Source organism: Leuciscus leuciscus, assembly GCF_965113295.1.
Source record: "Leuciscus leuciscus genome assembly, chromosome: 9".
Taxonomy (NCBI): Eukaryota; Metazoa; Chordata; class Actinopteri; order Cypriniformes; family Leuciscidae; genus Leuciscus; species Leuciscus leuciscus.
In genome coordinates, this window is record NC_138733.1 from 22,133,402 (window position 1) to 22,160,495 (window position 27,094).

Consider the following 27,094-nt stretch of genomic DNA (forward strand, 5'->3'; position numbering starts at 1 on the left):
TGCTGTGTAGTAACAGTATCGTGTGATTGAACTCGTGCCGCGCAGTCTAATATTGGTCTGAGCATCTCAAACGAGAAGCACAGTTTCATTTGTTTGATATTTTTCAGTAACAGAACAGAAATGGCAGCTCTTATCAGTTGGGCAATGTGGTGGTGGCACCAGTGCGACCTCCAACAAAATGTACTAGTGTAAGACTGGAAAAACTGGAAGAGAGAGCAACTCTCTGAGAGACCAAAGGAAATTAACATTTGAACTCACTCTTGTGCACCATGCTTGATTTCACCATGCGAGACGCAAGTCTCACCTCAGAATCATCCTAATCTACATCTATTCCCCTCTTTCCCCATTCCTTCTCTCTCATGCTGAGATGACCAAAATTCACCCAAGAATCTATATGGTTTAATGTGAATAATTATCATACAGTATTACACATGTTTAGTATCATTCAAAATTTCTCAGTGCGACTGGTACAAAGGTCTCATTCCCAAAGAAGTTAACCAAAAGGTAATAAGGTATTTAAGAGTTTAGAGATAACTCGCACACAGAGGAGGGTGTGTCCTCCAGTCAAATGGCATCCTGCTCCCAAAAGGTGTAACCTCTGAATGCAAATTCCCACTGTTAGCAAATGTTTCCATATGAAATAAGTTTCTGTCTATATAAAGAAATGCAACAAGAGGCTCAGGGCAATTTGAAACTCAAATTAGCCCGTGATGCGGAGTGTGGGCAAAACAGTCAGCATCATGTCTTTTATAATGTCAGGTTCACATCTTTTCTCTTTATTCCAGAGCATTTGATGTTTTGTATTTTTTATCTTTGAACTGATTATGAAATTGGCACGATATATTTACCTGACATAATGAATTGTTACATTTGATTTTATTCTGACTGACTCTGAAATTGTTTTCCCAAGTAGATTAAACAGATTTGTATGTTACCGCAAGTTTTACTGCACCGACAGACAGTGACCAACAGCAACAGACACTTTCCAGACTAAAGTTCAGCAATGCTGTTAACATGTTCAATCAGGTTTGTCGGGTAATGGAATGTCAAATAAATGAAGTACTATAATCTGTTAAACATTTTAATTTCACAAACCTTGCAGACTTATTCGAATCCAGCTGTGAGATCTTCTGAAGTGTGTATTTGTAGATTGCATAAAAACCTGTGTAGGCTACTGTGTGCGTTATGGTCTGTCCGTGTGAATTGAATGAGGAGAGTTCAGCTTTACTGGAGACGAACGATCGACAAACTTTAAATTCTCGATTTCAAACTATGCTGAGCTATATATAGTTGTCCAATGTCATATTTGTGTTATTTTCACTGTGCTGTAAGAGAAGTTAGATTTACCTTGCCTTTATTTGAAAAAATATGATTCCAGTGCACCAGACTACATAGTGCCCTGTTGGTTACAGTGTTTACTTTCTTTTTATTCATATTTTTCAACAATTTCCTTATTTGTGAAAAATACTGAAATAGCATTAATGTGAATTATGTGAAGTTGCCATCTAAAGTATAAGTCTGTTTATATTTAATTCATTATCAAATGATTTATTTCTAATGTATTAAATATTAAGTAAAACATTTATATATATATATATATATATATATATATATATATATATATATACAGTATGTGTGTGTGTAGGGCTTGCATAGACTAGTCGAGTAGTCGATAGATCGACTACTTCAACCACTAGTCGACGCTGTCGGAAACAATCGACTACTCGAGCGTCCATTAACCATAAATGAATTAAAAATGGCGAACGTCACCAACAGACGCAACACGTCAGATGTGTGGAAGTATTTCATCAAGGATGACAAAAATATTGTAATTGGCCAACTCTGCAAGAGGCCGTTCACATATTGCGTCTAAAAACGTGTGGAAAGCGCGGCCGCTGTCTCCTACAAGCGCTCGCGCTCCCATGGCGTCTGTCGGTGCTATGCAACCGTGAACTGCGCTCTCCATGATGACGATGAAGAAGTATCAGCAAAGGATTAATTGATTTCTAGCCCTTGCATTAGCTTTACTACTAGATATATTTCTGGAGATGAGAAGGAAAAACCCGCCTGGAAAAACTAGCGCACCACGTTGTTTCCATATGAGCGCGCTCGCCGCGCCTACATTTGAAATAACGACCTTGAGCGCGAAAAAGACGCGATATGTGAACGGCCCCTAGAAGCAGACGTCTGAAATGAAAGGCAAGAACGGCTATTTATTTGGCTTTAGACTGTTACATGAAAATTTAAAAATGAAATGTCATAATTATAATGTTTTGAGAGTTTACTTATGTAATTGTTGCATTAGGCTATGAATTAATAAATGTTTATTGATAAGATCTAGCTATTTCATGTCTTTTCATTTAAAGTAGCATGAACCACGAGTAGTCGAGTAACTCGAGTATTGTTTTGATAAGGAATCGACTAGCAGAAATCAGTAGTCGTGCAACCCCTAGTGTGTGTGTGTGTGTGTGTGTGTGTGTATGTATGTATGTATGTATGTATGTGTGTATATATATTGAGTTCAGAAAAACAGCTGCCTCTGAATATGTCAGCATTTTCCCATAAAGTTAGTTTTGAGCATTCAGACAGTTTCACCTAAGGGTGTTCCCATGACTTCAGAACAAAACATCTATGTATGTGGGATCTCATTTCATAGTGTGTTTGCACAACGGAGCAAAACCCTCCATGCCAGGAAATGAAGCCAGTCCAACCAGTTACAAAACAGTACAGTTGAAAGGAAACCGTGATGGTATTAGATGATAGCCTATACACAATGGTATTTACTTGAAAGAATACCATGGCGCATTTCCCAAAAAAACAAGCTCATTAAAAATTGCTTTCAGTAATAGCTACTTACTTGGACACAAGGCAGAAGGCCTCTGCACATATAGCTGGACACGGCACCAACTTGAGGACGACATGCTGAGCTGCAGCTTGGAAATGAGCTTGAGATACTTTCTCCAATACAGAGGACAGGGTGTTTACATCTGCAGTCTTTGCACCTGGCTCTCCGCCCACCGTGTCCAGTATGTTCCCCCCGTGAACCACCAGCACCAGCAGATGTGTTTGACATTTCTTCTGGTGGACAAGGGACACGGAAAAGTCACAGCACAATATTATGGAAAAGAAAGCAGTGGAATACTGAATATTTAAAAAGGATAATCTTACCTCAGCTTCCTCTCCGTCAATGCTAGTCTGAGGGACACATTTCTGCCTCCTTACACGGTACAGACTCTCTGAGCCCATTAAGGAAAGAGCATGAGATGGATAGATGGGGATACATATAAAAAAAGAGAAAGAGGGTGATTATAGCCACTTTGCACAGATGCACAGCAAACAAAACCACAAATGATTATCGATCCTTCAAAGCACACTCATCCGCCTCTCACTAATGATTTTACCTTCTATTTATTTTCTTCATAATAACAGAAAATGTAGTATTATCATCAAAACACCATACTGGTACCATCATATTTTAAAACAGGTCAATAAGAAACAGACAGAGCTTGGGATTTGTATCAGGCAAACTCTTTCATTTTGATGTCAGCTGGTGTCATAACAAAATAACAAATTACACACAAGAGGAAGTGAACAGGACCAACAAAAAGCTTTTCGGTGTCTCCAAATCTCCAAATAAGACTGCTGGCCTTTAGCTAAAGTCATTATACCTCACCTTCACCATTGCATGCTCTATTTTTCATTTTGTTTTCCATTTGTAGCTTCCCGCTCCGTTCTGCCATCTCATTCTCACACTCTCATGATCTAGCACTCCTGATCTGGCTGGCCTCCAGTCATTCTGACAGCATGGAGCTTGTGCGCATGCCATCTCAATGCCTTTTATTAATCTATGTGTTTTTAGGAGGGAAATGTATGAAGGTAAAAGAGTAGCAAAACCCGAGAGCACGTAGATGTGAATTTGAGAACTTGTACAATAAATATTTGTACTTGTACGTGAACATTTACACTCACAGCTCCAATGTGAAAACATTGCAGACAAGTAGTCACAAATGTGTAAAATGCCATTCACAGAAATACAATGACAGACACAAACTTGTAATAAATATTTGCTTTTAATCTTACATTCACATTCGCAGTACAACCTCAATTAGGCACTTGCAACTTCTCAAATCTGTCACTGCAATTCCAAATTTCGCACCTTGACTTTTACTACTCTATTCGCTATATATTAGGTGCTTATATATATATTAGGTCCTAACTTGTGCACTTGCAACTCAGTGACGGCGAAAGAGAAAGGGAGACAGGAGCGGGGGTGTTCAAAGGAGCCGTTTTATTGGTTGGCGCCTAGCCAATGAAATGGGACTTCTATTGTACGCGATGATGTCACGAAACCTGCCTCCTCGTGGACGATCTGAAACGCTAACATGGTTTAATGCATTAGACTGATATTAAAATAAATAAACGATATTATCAAATGCAGTAAACACCATACAGAAATCAGATGAGCACAGAATATGAACGCAGCGCGTCTAATTAAAGGGGTGGTATAATGCCTTTTTCACAAGATGTAAAATAAATCTCTGATGTCCTCAGAGTGTGTATGTGAAGTTTTAGCTCAAAATACCCCACAGATATTTTAATATAGCATGTTAAAGCACCAACCAATAAAACGGCTCCTTTGAACACCCCCGCTCCCGCCCCCCTTTCTCTCTTGCCGTCACTGAGTTGCTAGTGCACAAGTTAGTTTTGCACCTGATATATTGCGAAAAGAGTAGCAAAAGTCAAGTCGCGAAATTTGAAATTGCAGTGACAGATTTGAGAAGTTGCAAGTGCCTAATTGAGGTTGCACTGCGAATGTGAATGTAAGATTAAATGCAAATATATATTACAAGTTTGTGTCTGTCATTGTATTTCTGTGAATGGCATTTTACACATTTGTGACTATTTGTCTGCAGCTTCAAATTCCGAATACAGGTTTGTGACTGTTGTCTGCGAGTGCAAATTTCAACATTCAACTTCAGATTTTTATTTTACATGTTTTCACATTGGAGCTGTGAGTGTAAATGTTCACGTACAAGTACGAATATTTATTGTTCAAGTTCTCAAATTCCCATCTACGTGCTCTCGAGTTTTGCTACTCTTTTACCTTCATAGTAATGTTGGAAACTCACAATCCACAAGGTGAAACTTCAAAGAATTCAATCCCCAAGTGGTTGTTCAATGTAACATTACACATATTTACAACATGCCCTCTAAAACCAGTTGGATATTTGTCAATGGCGAATTTATGAATAACAATGTCTGGTTTTCTTTTCTTTTCCCATATTACTCAGTGCTCCTCTCATTATTGTCAAATTCCAGGTGTTTTTTCAATGATCTAATCTGCAACAGTTACTGAAATCCAATCCCATCATTATGTAATGAGAAAGCATAATCTGAAAAACAGAGCCAGTTAAGAGTTATACAAACAAGCACTGGATTGATTCATAATCCATCCTTTCGCAGACAAGTGTGGGAAAACACATGTATTTTGACCATCAAGATGATGTCATGACAACCCTGAGCTGCTGTAACATCAAACAGACTGAGCCGATGATAGACCAGACTACTTCTCTTAATGGCATATTCATTCACTTCTAAATCACTAGGTCTCCAAGGAGCAATTGTGTTCATTGAAAAGCTGTACCCGACTGCAGACAACCCTCCCAATATAGTGAGAGCCTGTGCTAATCCCAGCTGCAGGCTTTCATTCACAGCCGCACCATAAGGAAAACAGTCAGGGAGCAGAGCTGTGTTCTCTCCTGTGCTTTACACTCTATGCTGCCAATAAGCTGCAGCATTTTCAGGCTCAGTGCCACTTTCTTACTATAGCCTGTCTGACTACATCCCCAGATGCATGTAAGACACAAACAAATTCAGCTTACGTAATGAGCCATATACAGGGCCGTAGCTAGAGGATTCGGGGCCCCCTGAAAAAATATTGATGTGGACCCCCACCACCCACCACCCTCCACCAATATCATATGCTGCACAATAGCATGGAGGCCCACATAACAGAAGATGGTGATGTTGTTGTAAAACATTTATTTTAAAAGTTAAATGTTTATATAAAAATTACAACTAATAAAAACTAACAAAACGCAAGAAATTGTTAATAATAAAACCAATTTAAAAAAAGTAACAGCAAAATAATGTTTTGTTTTTTTCCATCAGTCTGTTATAATTCATAAATCAAAAAGTAAACATTTAGAAATTGACAAGAATGCAGTAAAAAAAAAATCATTTATTGTCTTATTTTTTAATAAAGATAATATGGAACTGGTAATATTATTAAATAAAGCTATAATTTATTCATTCAAGTGCAGTGTGTATTCGTGTTTTCAGCCGGCAGGTCAGGTGCATAATGCAATACGTCGTGACTCTATTTACAATAGTGTAAAAATACAGGGATTTTGAACACGTCATCATTCGGTCGATTGTGGTGCGCACCGATAATGAAAAGTGACAGTACCCGGCAGGCTGTAGACGGTAGTTTTCTTATTCCCAGCGAAATAACAATACAACCTGTCTTTTAGAACGTCTTGAGCAACTGGGATACAACAAATCTCCTGGCCTCCCTCTCCTTCTTTTCATGGCGTTTCTGGAACCCTGTTTTATGTTTTCTTTTCCCCGACATTTTTCAGTCAGTCAGTCTCCTGCTCTTCCACCAAATTCATCGTTAACTTCAGGCACTGCCGCCTCAACTGTGATTGGTTCTGTTCACGAGCTGGGATTGGACTTACAATTTTATTGGGTCCATCTGAAGTTTGTCACTGACTGAATAATTAATAAATACTTTAGATCGGACTAAACCATTTTTAGGGAGGTAGCCTAAGAGAAGCAGATATTTGGGAAAAATATTATCCAAATTGCATGTTTTTGTGGTTTTCATTTAAATCTCAGGCATACAACTAATATAAATATTAGAATTATTCATACAACAGGGGCCTATATAGTATTTTGTGGGGCCCCCTGGGCAGCGGGGGGGGGGGGGGGGGGGGGAATCATTGTCACCACCTTTCACCCCACTAGCGACGGCCCTGGCCATATATATGGATCGACAGACTGACAGACAGACAGACAGACAGACAGACAGACAAACAGACAGTCAGACGGATGGACGGTGAGCTTTGTGTGTTAATGAAATTCCACAGTAGGAGTTTAATGCTCGGCCAGAGCGGCAGAGCGGGAAACGCTGAGAACTCCCACACTTTGGATTCAATTGGGCTCAAAAGGTGAGAAAGTGATGGCAAAGAGATGGAGAGAAAAGGATAACAAGCAATAAGGACTGGAGAATGACAAGGTGGGGGACAATGGGGACATTTTGTTCTTATTCACTCTGCTCTGGAGTTGCTTTAGCTCATGTCCTCTATTTACAACAGCCCAGACACCCAGCTCTACCCCTGCAGATTTATAGCATCCTGTAGAGAAATACAGAATCAATGGACAGGGAGAGAGACACAGACAGGGAGGGCATGTGAAGAATGCAAAAGAGAAAGGAAGAAGAAAGAGAAAGGAAGAAAATCCTACCAACAAGTTGGACCAGGGTAAAATGTGTATTGACTGAGCTCGTTCCTCCTTTTGATTCCACAATCATATAGTTTAACAAAACGGATTTCTACCAGGGAAACCTGAGCCAGGATAACACTACAGTGAGGACATCCCTCCCGCCTGCCAAAACAGACCCAGCCTGAAAAGCACAGTCTGAATCATGGACTGAATCAGTTATTTTGACAAAAAATTAATCAAAAAACTTCAGGGTGGTTTTTGTTATTTTTGCAAGCAGCAACATTAAAATGCACATTTGTAACCTTGAAAACTATGAAACTAAAATCAATCTTTACCTACTTTCATATAAAAACGTCATATATACAACAGAATGTCATAGAAATAAATAATATTGAAATAAAATAATATTCTAATTTTGCACATAAATATTTGGTCTTATTTAGACGAATATTAAAATAAATAAAGGGGACGGGAATTTTTTTTATTAAAATTCCGGATGGAAATATTTGTACAGGAAGAAAATACCACTATCTTGTGTTCACCAATGAGAACATTTACAATATTTTTGATCAATTCAGGAAAATTTAGTGTAAAACTTTTCAAACACAAATGACCTCTATAGACTCTCATGAAGAAAGAGCAAAAGCTTAGATAAAGATAAAGTCTCATAATTTGATGGAAGGCAACAGCTGCTAAGGTAGGATTGGTCTATAATGTTTTTAAAGCATGATGTGGTAGACTGTCAAGACAGAGAGATACAGTATAAAGAGAAAGGGATCAAGGGGAGAGAGAATGAGCAACAAGAGAATAGAAGCGAGTCAAGCGACAGATGAAATAGATTGAGATTGAAAGAGATAGAAAGAGGGCTGTTCAGAGTGCAGATATGCATTTATAGTGGAGATAAACATGAACATGTTGCCAAAAATATCACGAGGTTGACATTGGCTGCAGGCTGCCTTTAACTCAGTGATCGGTTGAGCTCACGCAGAGTCTCAACAGAGAAGTTACGAGTATCTCAACTGAAGAGAGCTAGAGATGATATCAATGAAATGTTGCTCTGATCACATGCTGTAGTGTAGAGAACCAAAGACATAACAAAACTGAATTGCCAACGATGCGGAACAAGCAGTAAGTGTATCCAAAATGCTAGGAAATTCGCATTTTAGAAGCAAAAATACCAATCTCTTAGCTGATAATGCTGGTGTTATTGGTGGATACAGTGTTTAAACCATATAGGCTACTTAAACCATTATTTAATTCAGATTTTAAATGTTATTATTTATTAACATATGCATATTTGCATATAACTGCATATATATGCATATAACGTGCATATTTATTGAAGAACACACAGATCTTGGCACTTATGGAATTACAATTTATTCATTGAATATATCAATACTCCCAGTTTCTGTTAATAAAAAATTAGTCTGCAAAAAGTTGTCATAATTACAGGAGAAATATTAGAAATACTGAAAATATGAAAGTGCTTTTATTTGATTTAAAAACGGGGCTTTACAACTGAGTTCCCACGGGACTTCAGCGCGAGACTACAGCTAGCTGTCTAAAACACTATTTAGGTGAGTTTAAACAATGGCTAAGTTGCTGAACGCATCTTGTTGTCATGTAAGGGCCCTGTTCATGTTGGACAGACATTTTAATTGCATTTTGTGTCTGTTAAGAGGCACAAAGACACTCTTTAGGTTTATGCCCCCATAACTGCCGTTTTAGCTGAATGGGAGCTCTGGGCATTAACTGTAACAGCTCCGCGTTGCAAGCACCGATCCGGTTCGTTTTTTTTTTCTATAGACAGTACTCACAAAGGTAAAACGATCAAGATTAACTTAAAAATTCGCCGGAGTTCTCCTTTAAGTCTGAATCAGGCTTGAATTGGTTTGAAATTGACGCCATCCTTAATATTTACACCTGAGCAGATGAAACTCGCGGTTATGGTAAGGTACGTGACTTTTCCCGAACACGGGGAGCAAATCACAACACACTGGGCAAGCTAACCAATCACAGGACATCTCGTATTTCAGAAGGAGGGGCTTCATTGAAACATGAACCAACAACGCATTCAAGTCAGATAGGGGAGAGAGGTGCTGTAAAATATGTGAAAAATAATAACCATCAAGCATGAAAGCATATCCTAGTACACCCCAAAAACAAAATTAAGACTTCGTAAAAGTGCATAATAGGACCCCTTTAAATGGATTGCTTCTGCATGGTGTGATTGATGTTTTGTCAAACAGTTACAGACTGTCACTTCACTGTGACACACATAACAATGAGTTGTGGCCACAGCCACATGGGAAAAGTGCTGTGATTTCAAGAAGAGCAGAGAGGGCATTTCTGACCATCTGCTTGACAGGGAACACACCTGGCTATACCAAATCCCAGATGCAGAATGTTAAAAAAAGAACACATTCCAGCTTCTCGTCAAATTTGCTATGGACAGCAATATGTTCAGTGGAAATACATTTAACAATCTGACCCCAGCACTCACCCTCTCAGTAAGAGAATATGTAGGAAAAATACAAACTTACGCACATACAAATATATCGCCACAAATTCACTGTGAGGAGCACATAAGCTGAATTCAACCCAAATTCAAGTCTGTGTATGTGAGCATGTGATTGAAAGTTACTGCAGCAGAGCATCTGTACTCTCTGCTGTGTGTATGTTGGCATGCTGTCAGTAGACAAGTCTGGGCACCCTTGTTGCACAACTGACAAGTCCAGGTCTAACACCTGTCCACCACCATCACACTACAGACACACATCAACCTGGGAGGACACATCACAACAGGTGTGTAGTGTTAACACTGAACAAGCCCATTTATTTTGGCTAGATGCATCAACAGCATTCATCTCCCATTGTAGGATAGAAATGTGTCAGGCGCTAGAGATTCTGCTGTAACATTTGTACTGAAGTACATTCACATTGTGATTGAAAAATCTGTCAAAACTATAATCTATTCGGTCAACTACTCGTCGTCACTTTAAAGTGTAGACAATTTTGTTGATTATAATGGGAGTGAATCAGTTTTAACACCCATCGTGTTAAGGGAAATTTTGTACTAAAGACAAATGTGCTTGAGCCGCAACATATTTTCTTAAGTAGATAGTCATTTGAATTGCAGGCATGACTAACATAAGGGTGGGCCAACATTCTTTTCATTCACTTTAAACTATGTAATGTTGCAGTTGTACTTGCCAAAGACAATTTTTACTTGGACTTAGCACTTGGCAAGTGTTAATTTTGGACCCCGAACACCTCATTCGCTGAACAGCAGAATCTGTCACAGTCTGGAACCAGTGTCATTCAGTGCTGCCAGACACATACGTGTCAATGCAACAATCGTGGGCTCTCCTTCTGTGCCATTAAGCTCCATCATCACCTTATTATGGTTCTTTTCCTCCCTTCTCTCTCATTCATTCTCTCTGTGGAGTCATCTTATTGTTCCTAGCTTTGTGTGTCTTCAGTTTTCCCTGCTTGGGGCATTCTGTGGTTAAACGGGCAAAAGAACAGAAAAGAAAAAGTAATTAAATGGGAATTAGCGTGTGAGGGAGATTGTGCCTACAAGAGGCATATGTTTAAAAAAAGACTTGGCAGTGGCTCGCGATGGGGAGAATACAGATGAGGCATGTTCGAGTGTCTGGCCGCGGTGAGGCACGGAGGGGCCGTGTCTGCGAGCAACCAGAAGCGACGTGAGCCTGTCAGATAAGCTGAGCAGATAACGTGTGTGATTCGATCAGCCAACGGAGGCAAGGGCTCTTATTTTCCTGCATTAATTAGTCGTCTTTTTAAATGTATTCAGCCAGAGCTTGAAGTCTAATCAGAACCTGGACTGCACAGAGTTTGCTCTTGTCGCAATGTCGCTGACTAGGTGATTAACATTTGAAAACTTGAGTAAAATGTTAAAGGGGAGAGAAACAGACTGTTATAGTGCCAGACAAACACTCTGGGACCCTGAGATGCTGGCAGAATCAACAGTCAAAAAAGTTGAGATCAATAAGCGCAAGAGCAAGATTTTTTTCAATTAGTTTTATCGGTTCCCTGATGACTATATTGCTGTTGCCGGCTGCACAACTTGCCACGGCTTTGGAAGATCTGATGATATATGAGGGGAAAATAATTAAAAAATGTTTTACAATTTTTAACATTTAACAATATGTTTTATTATAATTACAATAATTAATAATATTATATAATACTTTAACAATCCATTCTCTTTCTGATAAAAAAATACACATTATAGATGGGAAAGTGCCAGTAAATAAATTGCATTGGTCTAAAATGATCACATGAAACTGCTAACAACAATATGAAATTATCCTCTTTTCTTATCTTACTTCAGGATTATTATCGTTAAAGGTGCTGTATGTCAAAAAAATGTGACTGTACTTAAACATAAAAATGTTTGCAGATATTTAGTAAACATGCTAACTAGTTAGGGAAAGTTAGGCATTTTTTTTGCCAATCTGCAAAAAAAATTCTTACCAATAGCTTTTTTTTTACCATTTGTTCCTATAGGTGTCTAGTAACACCTCCCAATTTATCCAGGGCAAATCCTCGGGGAAACGCCTGGAGAGGCAATCAAAGTTGGGGTGCCCAGATGGCCTGGGTAAAAAAAAAATAATATTTTTTTTTCAATATTAAAAGCAAGGCGTCAAGCGTATTTCTGTTTGTGGGAACTGTCATGGTAACTCTTGCCAGAACATCAACCAGCCAGATGATAACAGGAGTGAGGGAGATGTAGGGGAGTTGGATGAGGTTTGCTAAATTTTAAACCGATTTAGTAAGTTTTGTTTTGTAATTGTTCAATAAAACCATTTTTATGTGGTTTTTGTATGGACTTGGAGTCATTTTTACTCAAAACTAATGGCTGGGATAGATTCAGCACCCCTAAAAACCCCTAGTTAGACATCTCAAAAGGTAATATTGACAAAAATCATTATTTTTACCCAGGCCGTCTGGGCACCCCAACTTTGATTGCCTCTCCAGGCGTTTCCCCGAGGATTTGGCCGTGGATAAATTGGGAGGTGTTACTAGACACCTATAGGAACACATGGTAAAAAAAGCTATTGGTAAGAATTTTTTTTGCAGATTGGCAAAAAAAAAAAAGTCTAACTTTCCCTAACTAAAGTTCACATACTTGTTTCTCTGAAACACAATGCTACAGCCGGTTATTCTACTTTGAAATGTGCGATCCGGGTCAGAATGTCTGTTTTTGTTTTGATCTGTGTGATCCCGCCCATTGTCAAATTACCCAATAGTATTTCGACACCCTGTCGAACTCATTCCTGTTGCGCGTGTTCAATCATGCAATCATGCGAGTGTTGAGTCTGAGGAGGAGGGAGCGGGGGAAACAACTCTCTCCAAAATCCTAGCTATGTCCCGATTATCTTGATGGTTCTACAGATTATCTTATCAGATTTTCCCTTGGTGTGAGGTTTGTTAAGAGTGTCCGAACCTGATCGGAAGAACGTCGGAGCCGCCCCGATCGCGAATCGTAAATATTCAACATGTTTAATATTTACGATCAGAAATCCTGATGTGTGGGGGGGAACCCCGAGGACAAACGTGCGCACGCTCTGGAGATTATCATGTGAAACGAAACAATATCCAATCAGAAAGCGAGATGATGGAAGACGGATAACAAACACAGTCATGGCGCAGCACAAAGTGAAATTGATGTGGACTGCAGAGATGGAGGATCAGCTTGTTGATTTGTGGCAACAGCACAAATGTTTATACAACGTGTTGTGTAAAACCTTTCCAAACACTATCATCGCAATTTCTTCCTGCATATCGTCCGCCATGCTTATTCTGAGGTCTCGTGAGATTTTGCACGATTTCCTGTGTTCACAGTCGAGACTCTAGTTGAAAATCTGTTCGTGTGTGGTGTGCTGTCTTTCTCACATCATGGCACACCACACACTATAGGAGCAAAATGGTTAAATCTAGGATTTTTTGTCCTCACGTTTGTGGTCTATCACATTTTGAAAATCTTATAAGATGTAAAAAATCTCTTGGTGTGTACCCAGCATTAGACTGCAGTACCCATTTCAACCACTTTAGAGATATCTTGCTTACAGAGGAGGGTGGATCCTTTCCCAAGATCCCCATCCAAATTACCTCCTGTTCCTCAAAAAGGTGCAAACTTTCTAGATCTATGTCTCTGTTAACGCAAATTCCCATTGTTAGCTCATGTCTACATTTGGAGGAGGCTTCTGTCTTGGTTTGGTATTTAAAGAAATGCTGCAAAAGGGCTCAGGGCGATTTGAAGTCAGATCAGCCCGTAATGCTGAGTGTCCTCCAGATACTCCGCATTATGTATTTGTCAGGTATGCGTTTTTTACTCTTTATTTCAGAGCTTTTGATGTTTTGAATTGATTCTTTAAATTGATTATTTACCTGACTAATAATAAATTGTTACATTTGAATTTATTCTGACTTTGAAATTATTTACTTTAGTAGATTACGTTGTATCCATTGTTACAGCAAATCTCCGTCAGGTTAGTAACGGATTAAAGTCCAGTTTTGAGTGGAGCATAGGGCATGCCAACTGATATTTTAGTTCTGGCTAACACTTGGCACTGATTCAAATGCCAAATAAAGGGAATTTCCATTTAGGACAACAGAATGTTGCTCGACCATTCTAAATAGGATGAGCCTTACCTCGTTTATTGTAATATTACTCTAGCTAAGTGTACATGTGAAACCATGCCATAATCAAACCATAGCTACTATCAGAAAAAGTCATGTTGGTCGGCTTATATCTGTAGTAGTGGTAACCTCTGTGACCTCTGATTAGAGATAGTGTTACTTTAATTCAAGTGTATACAGATCTAATTTAATTGGAATAAAAATACTTTACATACTGAAAAGACAGAATGCGCAGGAAACCTTCACCCGCTCTATTGGAAACCGTAATTGGGCCGATTGGACGGGCCTTACAGATTAAAGGGATAGTTCACTTTGAAATAAATTTTTGGTATGTTTTAGCTTACCTTAAGGGCATCCAAGATGTAGGTGTCTCTTTTTCCGCAGTAGTTTCAATTTTGATATGTTTAGGTCAAACCGTTCTTGTCTGTCAGTCATATAATGCAGGTCGATGGTCACTGTCTCAAAGAGCATGCACAGAGTCCAAATTAAAACAATTCCCCATCGTCCAAATTAAACAATTCCCCATCGTAAGTACACATTGATGGCCTAAGACACGAAACGAGCGGTTTGTGTGAGAAAACGAACAGTATTTATATCGTTTTTACCACTTATACACAGCCATGTCGAAGTGATCTGATCTGATGTGTACGCAGACTGGTGCATAGATATATACACTAGATGTCGCCTTGTCTACGGCAGTTCATTGGAACGAATGTCTTTAAGGCGACATCTAGTGTATATATCTATGCACCAGTCTGCGTACACGTCAGATCAGATCACTCGGACATGGCTGTGTATAAGTGGTAAAAACTATATAAATACTGTTCGTTTTCTCACACAAACCGCTCGTTTCGTGTCTTAGGCCATCAATGTGTACTTACGATGGGGAATTGTTTAATTTGGACTCTGTGCATGCTCTTTGAGATAATGACCATAGACCTGCATTATATGACTGACAGACAAGAACGATTTGACCTAAAAATATTAAAATTGAAACTACTGCGGAAAAAAAGACACCTACATCTTGGATGCCCTTGAGGTAAGCTAAAACATACCAAAAATTAATTTCAAAGTGAACTATCCCTTTAAAGATAAAGATTTTTTATGAAAAATGTTGTACTCACAATTTTGACCCAATAAAATATATTCATTATAAAAATACCATGCTGTAATAAGATTTGATTAATTTAGAGTTTTCTAGGTTTAGAATTCACACTTTTAAAATTACACATCCTCATATTTTCAGGTTTTTCCAAGACTGTTGGTTCTTCAAAGAAAAAAAAAAACTGTTGTTAAGGGGTGAAATTAAAATAAGAAATATATAGATTTTTAGTTGTTTTGTCTTATTTAAAATCATTTTAGATGGAAGTTTGGTGAGGTGGGCCCCAGGTGGACCTTGGCCCCTGGTTGAGAGCCACTGTAATAGGCTCATCTAAGCTTCAAATTACATAGAAGCAGCATAAATGTGTGTACACGGATTCATAATCATGATAAAAGTGCATAAATGAAGAAAAGGTCAAGCTTTAAATCTCCAGTACTAACCTACTGGAGTACATCGTATGTACAGTGATTGGATTCACTCAGTGGACAGTAAAGGTACAAAGAGGTACAGGGTAGAGTTCTCAACGGGTCGGGTCGGCCCGACAAACCCGACGGGACCCGCGGGTTCGGGTCGAAAATATAAGCAAATGACTCGGGTCGGGTCGGACCTCGGGCTTAATCTTTTCCGCTCAGTAAAAAAAAAACATTTAGGCTATTAATCATCGCTGCTGTTCACCGTAAAGAAAGTCTGGCTGCTGCGCGCAACGTGCATCATGGAGAGGGGCGGGGGCAGACGCCGCTGCGTGCACGCCACGCCTTTAGCCTGGAGAAGAAGATGGAGTTGGTGAAAGTAAACTTGCTGCAGGTGAATTCACCGTCATTACTACAGCCTGTTTATATATTTAAAGTTTATTGTTTCAGTTGTTTGTATTGTTAAAAGGCGTGAACATTAAAGGTTGATTTGAATTCGCGTCTGCTGGTCATGATAATACGTGTATGAGAAAAAAAATTCCGCCGCGGGCCGGGTTCGGGCAGATAATTCATGTTGATGTGTCGGGTTACATCGGGTACGGGCTTTAAAAGCCACGGGCCGGGTCGGGTCGGGTTGTAATTTTCAGGCCCGTTGAGAACTCTAGTACAGGGGGGAAATTGGAGATCCAGAGACAGGAGGTGGCTGGCTTCTGTCTGGTGCTTCTCTTTGAGGCATCATCAGGCTGTTTCAATGGCTCTGCCAATGGGCACCCAAACCTCTTGGCTCCACAGGGATTCTGGGCCAACTGCCATCTGTGCTCACATAAACAATCACTGCACACACAACGCCCTCACCTCGCTAATACAGTACACATGTAATCAAGATGATTAGGCAATGCCACAGACTGAAAAGTAATTACTTGAAATAGCAAATGAGCAAAAACAAAACCACAGCCCAGACGTACCTGGACGTACCCAAGACGCAAGTCTATAAATTGAGAGAGCGTCACAAAAGTCTCCAAATCCCTAAACTGTCTGGTGTGGATCCAGCTATCAGTCACGCATGTGATTCCTTAAATAATCAGGTCGTCAATTAGATAGTCAATCAGGTGGCCCTAAGGGAAGGTAATCCAGATCCTCTAGATCAAAGATTGATGAGAATTTTACCTGTGTGGAACTGCAATTAACTGGAGTGTCTGCTTTAAAAGTCCTAACGAGCCCCCATTAAATTGATTTATAGAATCATTATCATCTTGCTATGAAAAGTAAAAAATGGTAGCATGGATAATCCATAAGTCTGATTTAAAAAAGTACCTACTGCTTTCACATCAAGGGAAGCAGATCGAATAAAAGCAATCCCTCAACCTCTATAAGTTAAGAACCCAGTCAAGTACATCAGGAAACAAAGCTTGACTGATGAAAAGCCAGACTGTATTCAGAAACAAAGAATAAAAGCTACAGGTACTATTCAGAGAGAGAAAAAAGAAAAATGTCTCCTGCTTATCTAACTAGCAGTATCGCTGATTTTACTAGATTTGACATCAATGGACTTGATATAAAGGACGATCAAAATAGCTCTAGTTCACCTTTAATGCAGAGAAAGATCAAATAAATATACATCATTTAGTCAAAGACATTGAACGCTCTACTCAGACAACGACTTTGCATGCCAAACAAATTGCGCTCCACATGGGAGACATGACACAATTGTTTTAAATTAAATTTGACATTAGAAGTTTTGCTAAGCATTTTAAAAAGCATCAAATATGCATAGCAGAAATATTTATAGAAAAAAATTAATAAACAAATAAAATTATTAATAATCCAATTTTAATTACATTAAACTGCAACAATTAAATACAAGTTAAAAGCAATGAAATACAAGTTTACTTATAATCAACATTTCTCAGGCCTCCTTTCACTGTGCTCTTTGCAATGCATTCTGGAATTGTCTTCTCCGTGAAGTTTAAATGTAATGCTGTCAATTTTCACAAATAGAGCGAATCCATGATGCCTCAAAATGTTGCCTACGTAGAAAGGTTAGCCAAATGTCAAATGTTCTGACAGGTTATTGTAATATTTGAAGGATGGATGATACAGGCTGGAACCTACGGCCGTCAATCAAGTGTTACAGTATTGTACACGGATCAATCAAGAAACCCGCTATTTTACTCCATGACAGCATCACTGAGATCAAGCTGGCTGGAATCTGGATAGGAGGACCCCCCGCTAGCTGCATCTGAAAGAAGATTCAGCACTGTTTTCTAATTAACATCAGTCCTCAGGCACATCAGGTAGAAAGCCCCCTATCTGACAAGCTAATTAATCTGAAACCTTAAGTGTCTATAGTTGTCAGGGTACCTCCAACACTTAATCCTTTCAATAAAATGTCTCAACTGTAATGGACTATGGGGAAATAACTGGGATTCAATATAATTAATGCTAAGTTTAGAAACAGAAAATTCCCACTTGAGGAAGCGATTCATAAGGCTGAATGTTATAGTTAAATAATGTCAATGTTATTTTGATGAATCAATCTATCTAATATATATATAGAATACCATTCAAAAGTTTGTGGCCAAAAAGTTTTTTTTTATAGAATGTAATACTTTTATTCAGCTAGAATGCATTAAATTAATCAAAAATTACAGGAAAGACATTAATAACACTACAAAACATTTCAATCTATTCAAATAAATACCGTTCTTTTGAACTTTCATCAAAAAATTCAGAAAAATTATCATTTTTCACAAAAAATGTTTAGCAGTATTACCATTTTAACTGTGATAAGAAATGTTTTTTGAACACAGAATCAGTATGAAGTAGTATGAATTTGATGTGAAAAATATTATATAATTAGAAGTGTGAACCAGATTCAAACAGCCAAAATTAAAAATATAATATTTCAGCTTCCTCTAACTAAATATATTTGTACAATTTCATCCTACATTTTAATACAATCTCAATGTTTATATTTACCTAAATATTTCCCGCACATAGATTTTTACTAAAACAACGAAAAAATAGATTTAATGGTGCATTTGAGTTCTTTGCAAAACTAGTCTAATGACATGATCTTTCAGAAAATGGCCAAATAAAACGCATAAAAAATCATTACAATGTTGCTTAAAGTTGTACTGCTAACAAAACAGTCAAAAATATAGTGAATATTCAAAATTTCACTCAGCTCTAGTATGCATCAGTTAAGTACTAAGTCCAACACAAACCTCAAAATTCAGATTATACAGGAATTAAAGAAAATTCAATAGACTGAGCATTAACAAACTTATTCTAATATCCTGAAGGCATGAACCTGCATTTAAAATATATATTATATTTTTCGGCATAATGAGTGCGTTTCTTTTAGAAGTCATAGTCATTAATCACAGCACATGGTCTTGAGAGGAGAATTTATGCATGATGAGCAATTTCACTAAAGGGACCGCCTAAAGCTAACATCACTTTCATCTTGCAGGAAGAAGCATTCTGGTACAAGGCACTTGAAAACTAAGCTGAAAGGGGCTCAACGCGCCTTTGGCAGGGTCAACGCCTGCCTCTCACTTAGCTAATTTATCGCTCTGCTGCATCAGCTCAAGTCTCCATCCCCATGAGTGCCATCCAATAGACCAATCATATTTCACACAGGAGGCAAACAAAAATGTGAGAAAAGGTCACTTGAATTATTGAGGCAAAGAACGGTGAATTATCTTGATGCACAATCTGAGGTAAAACCGCATTTTCCATAACCAGTACCAAAAATATGTGGAATACAGGACAGAGAACTCAATAATATATGGGAATGTCATGTTTTTTATGGAAATTGGCATCTGGATGTGTGTGAGGGTTTTTTATACGGTGGATTTACATCACTGGTATCACTCAATATGGGCAAGTAAATCGATATGTAATTGCTGTGTAATTGCATGCCACAGGCAATACATCACCAGAGAGAGAAATATTTTATACATTAATTCGATTTAGACATATCAGCTACTTCACGAGCAATCCCAGCAGAAATGTACACTATCCTCCTTCCATGTTACACTGAACAGCGGTAAAATGCTAGCAGAGCTTTCAGAAACTAAATATAACACAAGCAAAACTGAATACATCTCAGCAGTATTAGCGTGAAGCTAAGAGCCTCTAAGTTTCACATGTGTATGGACCTTCACACAAACACGAGAAGCCTGAAAGCAACTTCAAAAAGAGAATTCTGAGAAAGCGAAGTATCCCGATATTTACTTCGCTAATGACTCATGCTAGCTAATCCTTATTATTACAAGAATAGACCAGATAAGAACAAAGAGTCAGAAAAATCAATGGAGACAGCTGAGACATGATGCTGCTTAATGAAGCCTGACGTCTGTTTCCTCTGTTTTCATGGTGAAATGAAAAATTACAGATTTGTTTGGCAAGCAGCTGTTGAACAATTTTTTTGACATGGGTGGTTAATGTAGAACATAATGAGATGTGTTATAAAATGCCATTTCAGATTACAGTCTCCTTTGTTTTCGAGGATATGAGCTAGTGATGTGCATTTGGGTCATTGTGACTGCTTGAGGACTCGGGGTGAGGCTGATGGGTCGCTAGACTATGTTCAAATGTGTCAGACTTTTTCTTTGGTCATTGCATCATGTCTCGCTGTATTTTTGGCAATGTCTCACACCATGAACGATGCATTTTCAAATATGTCAAGTTAAAAATTGTTTTAGGTATTATTCAGATGTTTATTTGCCCTGCTTTCATTTTCACTGACCCCACCACAAATATGATACAGATGCTTTTAGCAATTATTTTTACAAATATTATTTTTATTCTAGTATTTTTATAGTATTTTTTCTTTAAAGTGACAGTGCACACAAAAATGAATTCTATCATCATTTACTGCCCCCTATGCTGCTCCAAACATGTATAACATACTTTATATCTTCCACTCTATTCTTCCACTATTTCTTTTTTGGTTTTGTTTTTAAGTTTGTTTTTAAGTCATTACAGCAGAGTTACCATATATATTGGGGGCCCTTCGAATGCTGATTTTGACAAGAGGGGGCTTTCTTTACCCAAATAAATACCCCAAATACTTCTGCGGGAATCTATGGTATACGATGCAAAACACTACTGATTTTATACCACATGTAATTGATACTTTCTAGTAGGGTTGGGTATCCATAGGTTTCCTGAATCAACTTTGATTCACAAGCTTTTGATTCAAATTCATATGAAAGAAATCCATATAATGCACAGCTAATGGTGCAAATATACAGGGCAGTGTTTCAAAACATACAGTAACTCGTCATTTTTCACAATTCATTAAAAGAACTGACTCACAAGATTCATTTGTTTTGAGAATTGGCTACATTAGCTGTAGCGTATACTTTTTGTAGCCACAAAAAAGGACGGGTTATTAAAAGTCGTTTGTTCATGAATCTGACTATGCTAGTCAAGTCTAGATTGTTTTTCTTGCATGCAGCCCGCAAGGACACCTCAATAGAAAAGACATATGTTTTTGCATCATATTCAATATAATGAACATATAATGGACATTAAAAGTATTACCAACGCAACTCAAAATGGAGTTGAGTGAGTTGTCATGCTTCCACTAAAAATAGAGTAAGGAGAATAAAAGAGTATAAACAATCCTGGGATTTTAATAATCATTAACGGAGCTAATTTAAATTAATGATTATTCAGAAAATCTGTCGTAACTAGTAATTTCATCTGTGTAAGCCAGCTAGACAATGTTACCTATGTGCTATATTTAAATCAGCAGATTGTGCAACAACAATCCTAAATCCATCACAGAAATCCAAATGTTTTAGTTTAAAGCACAAAAACATAAAATGTAGAACACTGCAATTTTCATTATTTGGTCCAAAACTCATTAGATCCATGCCATCAGTATCAGACACACATATCTTCATGTATCATATTCATACGATTTCTGATTGTAAGCATAACATTTACATTTATGAGCTCTTACCCTGCGTCTGGTCAATGTGGCCCAGGGTTTCGATCTGTTCAACCAGATCATTAGAGTTCCACTGACTCATCCCCAAAAGCATGGCCGTCTTCCCCTCCAGCACCTCTGAAAGACATCACACACAAACATACACTCAGTGAGATTGGAATTTGTTCAGAATGAGACAATAATTTAGCTCATCATCAAGATAATACAGATAATGTTATGTTCATTTCAGCTCAGAAAAATCACATGGAATGCAGCAGTACATCAAAGACTATTAGGATTCATCGAATTATCTTTAAATGCAGCTCAAGCCATAAAGTGATGTCCGACTAATGAGCAGAGAGTGAGAGATCAGCCACTCCGCTGGTCCTTGTGAGACAGCCCGAGTGTTTGATGGAGGACAGCGTGTGACAGTGAGCTGCAAGCCCAGGGCCGTGTCAGATCTCGTCGGGTGATATTTCAGTGTGGAAGAGAGGTTGTGACAGGCCTCCGTCAGGCCCTGCTCGTCTGCATCACCCACTTGAGCCGATCGGTCGCCGTTTGTCGCATTCTATTTGCCAGACTGTCAATTGAACTGTTTTTTGACTTGGTTCACACAAGGGTAGACAAACAAACATGTGCATGCTCACAGAAACAACGCGAGGGAAGCTCAGAGTTGAGAGACTGAGGGTTTTAAATCATAATCCAAATACTGGCAGTTACTGAGTCGTGTCAAATGGAACGGCGCTTAGAGAGAGCAGGAAGAACATAGATCTTCTGAAATGTGAAATGTGCTTAGCACAAAGAAGAGCAACGACAGCAGCTCGGCTCCTGAAGGAGAGCATTTCAGTAAATAAAAGAAACAAACTGCTAACACACAAGGGTCTGTCGGCGAGGCTCACTGCGAAAGGATGACGGCAGAAAGTGGAGCCTTAAAAAGTTAAAAGGAGAAAAAGAGAGAAAACGAACAATGTAAAAATGTTGGAACATGCTTTGAGTGGATGAGCTTAGCAGAAGAATTCATTTGAAAGTTTTCAGTGTAATCTGCACATTATGAAAAACTCTCATGCAATCTTGAATTAGACTGTATACTAGTTCATATGGAAGTCAGGAATATGCAAAGCTAAATATTTTGTATTTTTATGACCGACTAGTCAGTGGATTGCCAAAACAAGGGTTTGCATACAATTTGAGTAATGGTTTGTAAAAGCACAATTATGAGCATAATGAGGCTGTAAAAGCAGTAGCAATTGAGTAGGTGCCTCGCTTATAATAAACCCATCCAACGTAGGCTATCTGCACTGGGTGCATAATGATGTTTTATGGTATTGAATCGTCTATTGTTGCACGTTACATCGCAATGCTTCGTTTGCTTTAAAGTGTTCATGACCCGTTTAATCTTTGAGGGTCTAAATGCAGAGTAATTTGGCTTGCACTCCTGTACCAATAGGGATGCACCAATCCGATATTTAGTATTGCTATTGGCTTCGGTAAAACTATCTCTAAGATGATTCAATGCTCCCATTATTATACTCGATCTGTAGACAAGTCTGTGGATTTGCATAAAAAGGCTTTATCTTGCCAGAGTTTATTGCTGAAGGATGTGATATTCACTACCCCAGGTGTCTGTTAGATCACAACACTGGAGTAGAGAGGACCGTGAATTGGCATCACACACACAGTGACTGGAATTCAAAACTGAAGAAATGAGACTCAATAAACTTGAGAGTAAAGACTAAAGAGTTGTGCACATAATATCTCATCTTTTTGTGCCCGCTGCACGCTGTGATGTTTCTTTAAGCATTATTAACATATTTAGCACTACACTTACATTCACTTTTAAAACATTTTCCTCAATAAATGTTTTTTTGCTAAATGTTTAGATTTTCTAAACGTACTTTAGTTTATAATATTTTGTCCCAGATTATGATTACATTTCTTTTGTACTCATTTGTTGCTTTTTATACAGACAGAGATTAGAGTCAAAAGACATGTCCACGTGGGCTGAAAGAATACCTTCGGCATATGAACCAAATTTGCAACACAAACTTACCAGGACCATATTTTCTTTTTCAACGTTCCTAGATTTATGTGCAAGATCATGTTGTTTTACACCCAACCCATGTGACTTTCTTTCTTCAGTGGAACACAAAATAACAGCCTCAGTCCCAATTCACTTTCACGGTATGGAAAAAGGTGTAAAACTATAGTCAGCTTCATTAAAAGTCAAAAGTAGGAAAACCAGCAGCATTTACTGTGTGCGCCACAGATGTCATTTTGCGCTTATTTTGTTTGACTAATATTTTTTCCATGACCAGAATATGACCGTAGATGCCTGTGACTGTGTAGAGGCAAAGAACATAAGACTGTGTTGTCTGTCTGACACAGTTTCAGGAAAAAAAGGCTTTTCATGGAAAATCTTCCAAATGAAGGCCCATATTTGGTTATGAAAATCACTCGTCTTGACCTTCTTAACACAGAGTTGAAACACTGGGATTTAAAGCTTCAACACAAACACTAAGAAGAAATGGATTTGCCTTATGTGATCAGCCATTTCAGTCTTTAATAATGAGAAAAAAAAACTTGGACATGTTTTTGTATGTCACAATTTAACATTTAAAGGGATAGTTCACTTTGAAATTAATTTTTGGTATATTTTAGCTTACCTCAAGGGCATCCAAGATGTAGGTGTCTTTTTTTCCGCAGTAGTTTCAATTTTGATATTTTTAGGTCAAACCGTTCTTGTCTGTCAGTCATATAATGCAGGTCGATGGTCACTGTCTCAAAGAGCATGCACAGAGTCCAAATTAAAACAATTCCCCGTCGTCCAAATTAAACAATTCCCCATCGTAAGTACACATTGATGGCCTAAGACACGAAACGAGCGGTTTGTGTGAGAAAACGAACAGTATTTATATAGTTTTTACCGCTTATACACAGCCATGTCCGAGTGATCTGATCTGACGTGTACGCAGACTGGTGCATAGATATATACACTAGATGTCGCCTTAAAGACATTCGTTCCAATGAACTGCCGTAGACAAGGCGACATCTAGTGTATATATCTATGCACCAGTCTGTGCACACGTCAGATCAGATCACTTCGACATGGCTGTGTATAAGAGGTAAAAACGATATAAATACTGTTCGTTTTCTCACACAAACCGCTCGTTTCGTGTCTTAGGCCATCAATGTGTACTTACGATGGGGAATTGTTTAATTTGGACGATGGGGAATTGTTTTAATTTGGACTCTGTGCATGCTGTTTGAGACAGTGACCATCGACCTGCATTATATGACTGACAGACAAGAACGGTTTGACCTAAAAATATCAAAATTGAAACTACTGCGGAAAAAAAGACACCTACATCTTGGATGCCCTTGAGGTAAGCTAAAACATACCAAAAATTAATTTCAAAGTGAACTATCCCTTTAAAAGACAATTACAGTAGGCTATATACATTTAAATTGCCTAAATTAAATGAAAGACAAGGTCTTAGATGGCTTATGATATTCATACAATCTGTTTATGCAAATCATGCAACTAGAACTAATGCTAAGATGCTATTTTCAAAGAAACAGGGTCTTTATATTAAAAATCTAAGGCAACAATATTTAAGAAATGCATTTTAATCTAACAGAAGTTATAAATAGCCTACTTCCTAGTTGATTTGTCAGTGCAGATGAATCTTGTGTGCGAAGGGCCCAGGGCAACCCGACTGCAGAGAACAATCAATGCAACAGAAAAACACTTCAGCTCAAAAAGCAAAGCCTGGGTAGGTAATGCTAATCAATTGGCATTAAGAGTCACAATGAATGAGTGCGAATACATACTGCAATCTGTCTCCAGCTCAAATTTACACCGTATTAAATGAGGGTCCGATCTTATTTCAGGTTGTACAAATGGGTTCTGTTTAGGCACACTCTGACTCAAATCTCATTACTCAAATGCACACACTCACTCCAATAACAGACCTGAATTAACCTCCTTAGACATTTGCCAATGTCAGTTAAACATTATCTTAAATGCCCTCATTTATAATCAAGGGCCTTATTCTTAAAGACCCCATGACATCACTTAACAAGCACAGTTTTCTCTGTTGTGTTGACGTATTTCCTATTAAAACATGAAGTTTGGTCACACCAAAATATAGCGCAGTATAGTGTGTGTGTGTGTGTGTGTACATATATACTGTATGTGTGTGTGTGACTGTGTGTATATATATATATATATATATAAACAGTGTGTGTGTGTGTGTGTGTGTGTGTGTGTGTGTGTGTGTGTGTGTGTGTGTGTGTGTGTGTGTGTGTGTGTGTGTGTGTGTGTGTGTGTGTGTGTTTGTGTGTGTAAGTAAAATACTTAAAATACTTGAAGTCTGAAAAAACGAAGTTTGGACAAAACTAATTATTGTTATTTATTGTTAATTAATTAATATTCATTACAAATTAATGAAATTGTGCTTTTTATCAAAAAAATGGTTTAACTATCATTCAAAAAGTTTAAGGTCAGTAGGATTTTTTTAATTTTTAAAAAAGATTTTTTAAAAGATTTTTAAAAAGATTTTTAGTCTTATGCTTATCAAGGCTGCATTTATTGATTACAAATACAATAAAATCAGTAATATAGTGAAATAATAATACTTTTTGTATTTTTGTACTTTATTCCTGTAATGGCAAAGAATAAATACAGAAAAATTGCATCCCTATAAGAGAGACACTCCATGATGCGGCTTAAAGGAGATCAACCCAGCGGATATGAGAGGCATGAATGGGGTAAGTGGTTGAGAGTCTGACACGCGTGAAAGGGACTCAAGTGTCATTGAGGTGAAGGCAAGCTGACAAAGCTGGAACCGTGATGAGCCTCAATTTCTCTGCTGCTCATATCATCTGTAGCACACTGTAGACAGGGGTCAATCTCACAGGTCAGAGAAAAGGAGTCAACAACAGCCAGTCACAGAAAGTATCTACACAGACCCACAGAAACACACGACACAACCTCTGTGACTTCACAAAGACACCTTTGCGGTGTCACTCACACAAAAAGCAATTAAGTTTGCACTCCAAGTCTGAGCCATAACACTTGACTGTGGCTCTCCTGACAAGAAAGATTGCCAAACAAACACTCAGCCACAAGAAAACAACATTTAAGTGTGCATATTTCTTTTGTCGTTTCTGAAAGAGTTCTCACAGGTCAAAACAAGTCTGAAAATAACCCTCAGTGGAGACAATTATCTCAGATGCAATGCTTTGAATCATGAAACTGACATTAATTCTTTAGAAAACAATATTTTCTAAGAGCAGAAACAATCTCAGCATTAAAGAAGCACAATAAAACTGCATGCTAAGTTCCACGCTAATTGCTTTGGATGGCCCTACCCAGAGTGGATTCTCATTGGTCCAACTACACTACTGTTTAAACTACCGGTCGGTAAGAAGTCTCTTATGCTGCATTTATTTAAT

General features: G+C 38.1%; 1 protein-coding gene across 5 annotated transcripts in view; it reads right to left on the reverse strand.

Moving 5' to 3' along the window:
• pitpnm3 (PITPNM family member 3) overlaps positions 1–27,094 on the reverse strand; it is a 94,269-nt gene that overhangs the window by 38,705 nt on the left and 28,470 nt on the right. For 2 of the 5 annotated variants that reach the window (XM_082180480.1, XM_082180479.1), the window contains exons 3-5: positions 21,671–21,775; positions 3,169–3,236; positions 2,858–3,078 (exon numbers count right to left, since the gene is read on the reverse strand). In XM_082180480.1, coding sequence (XP_082036606.1) covers positions 2,858–3,078; positions 3,169–3,236; positions 21,671–21,775 — 394 coding nt within the window. Of the gene's footprint in view, positions 1–2,857; positions 3,079–3,168; positions 3,237–3,673; positions 4,618–21,670; positions 21,776–27,094 lie in introns of those variants that run through there. The other 3 variants (XM_082180481.1, XM_082180483.1, XM_082180482.1) reach the window with 3 other exon arrangements.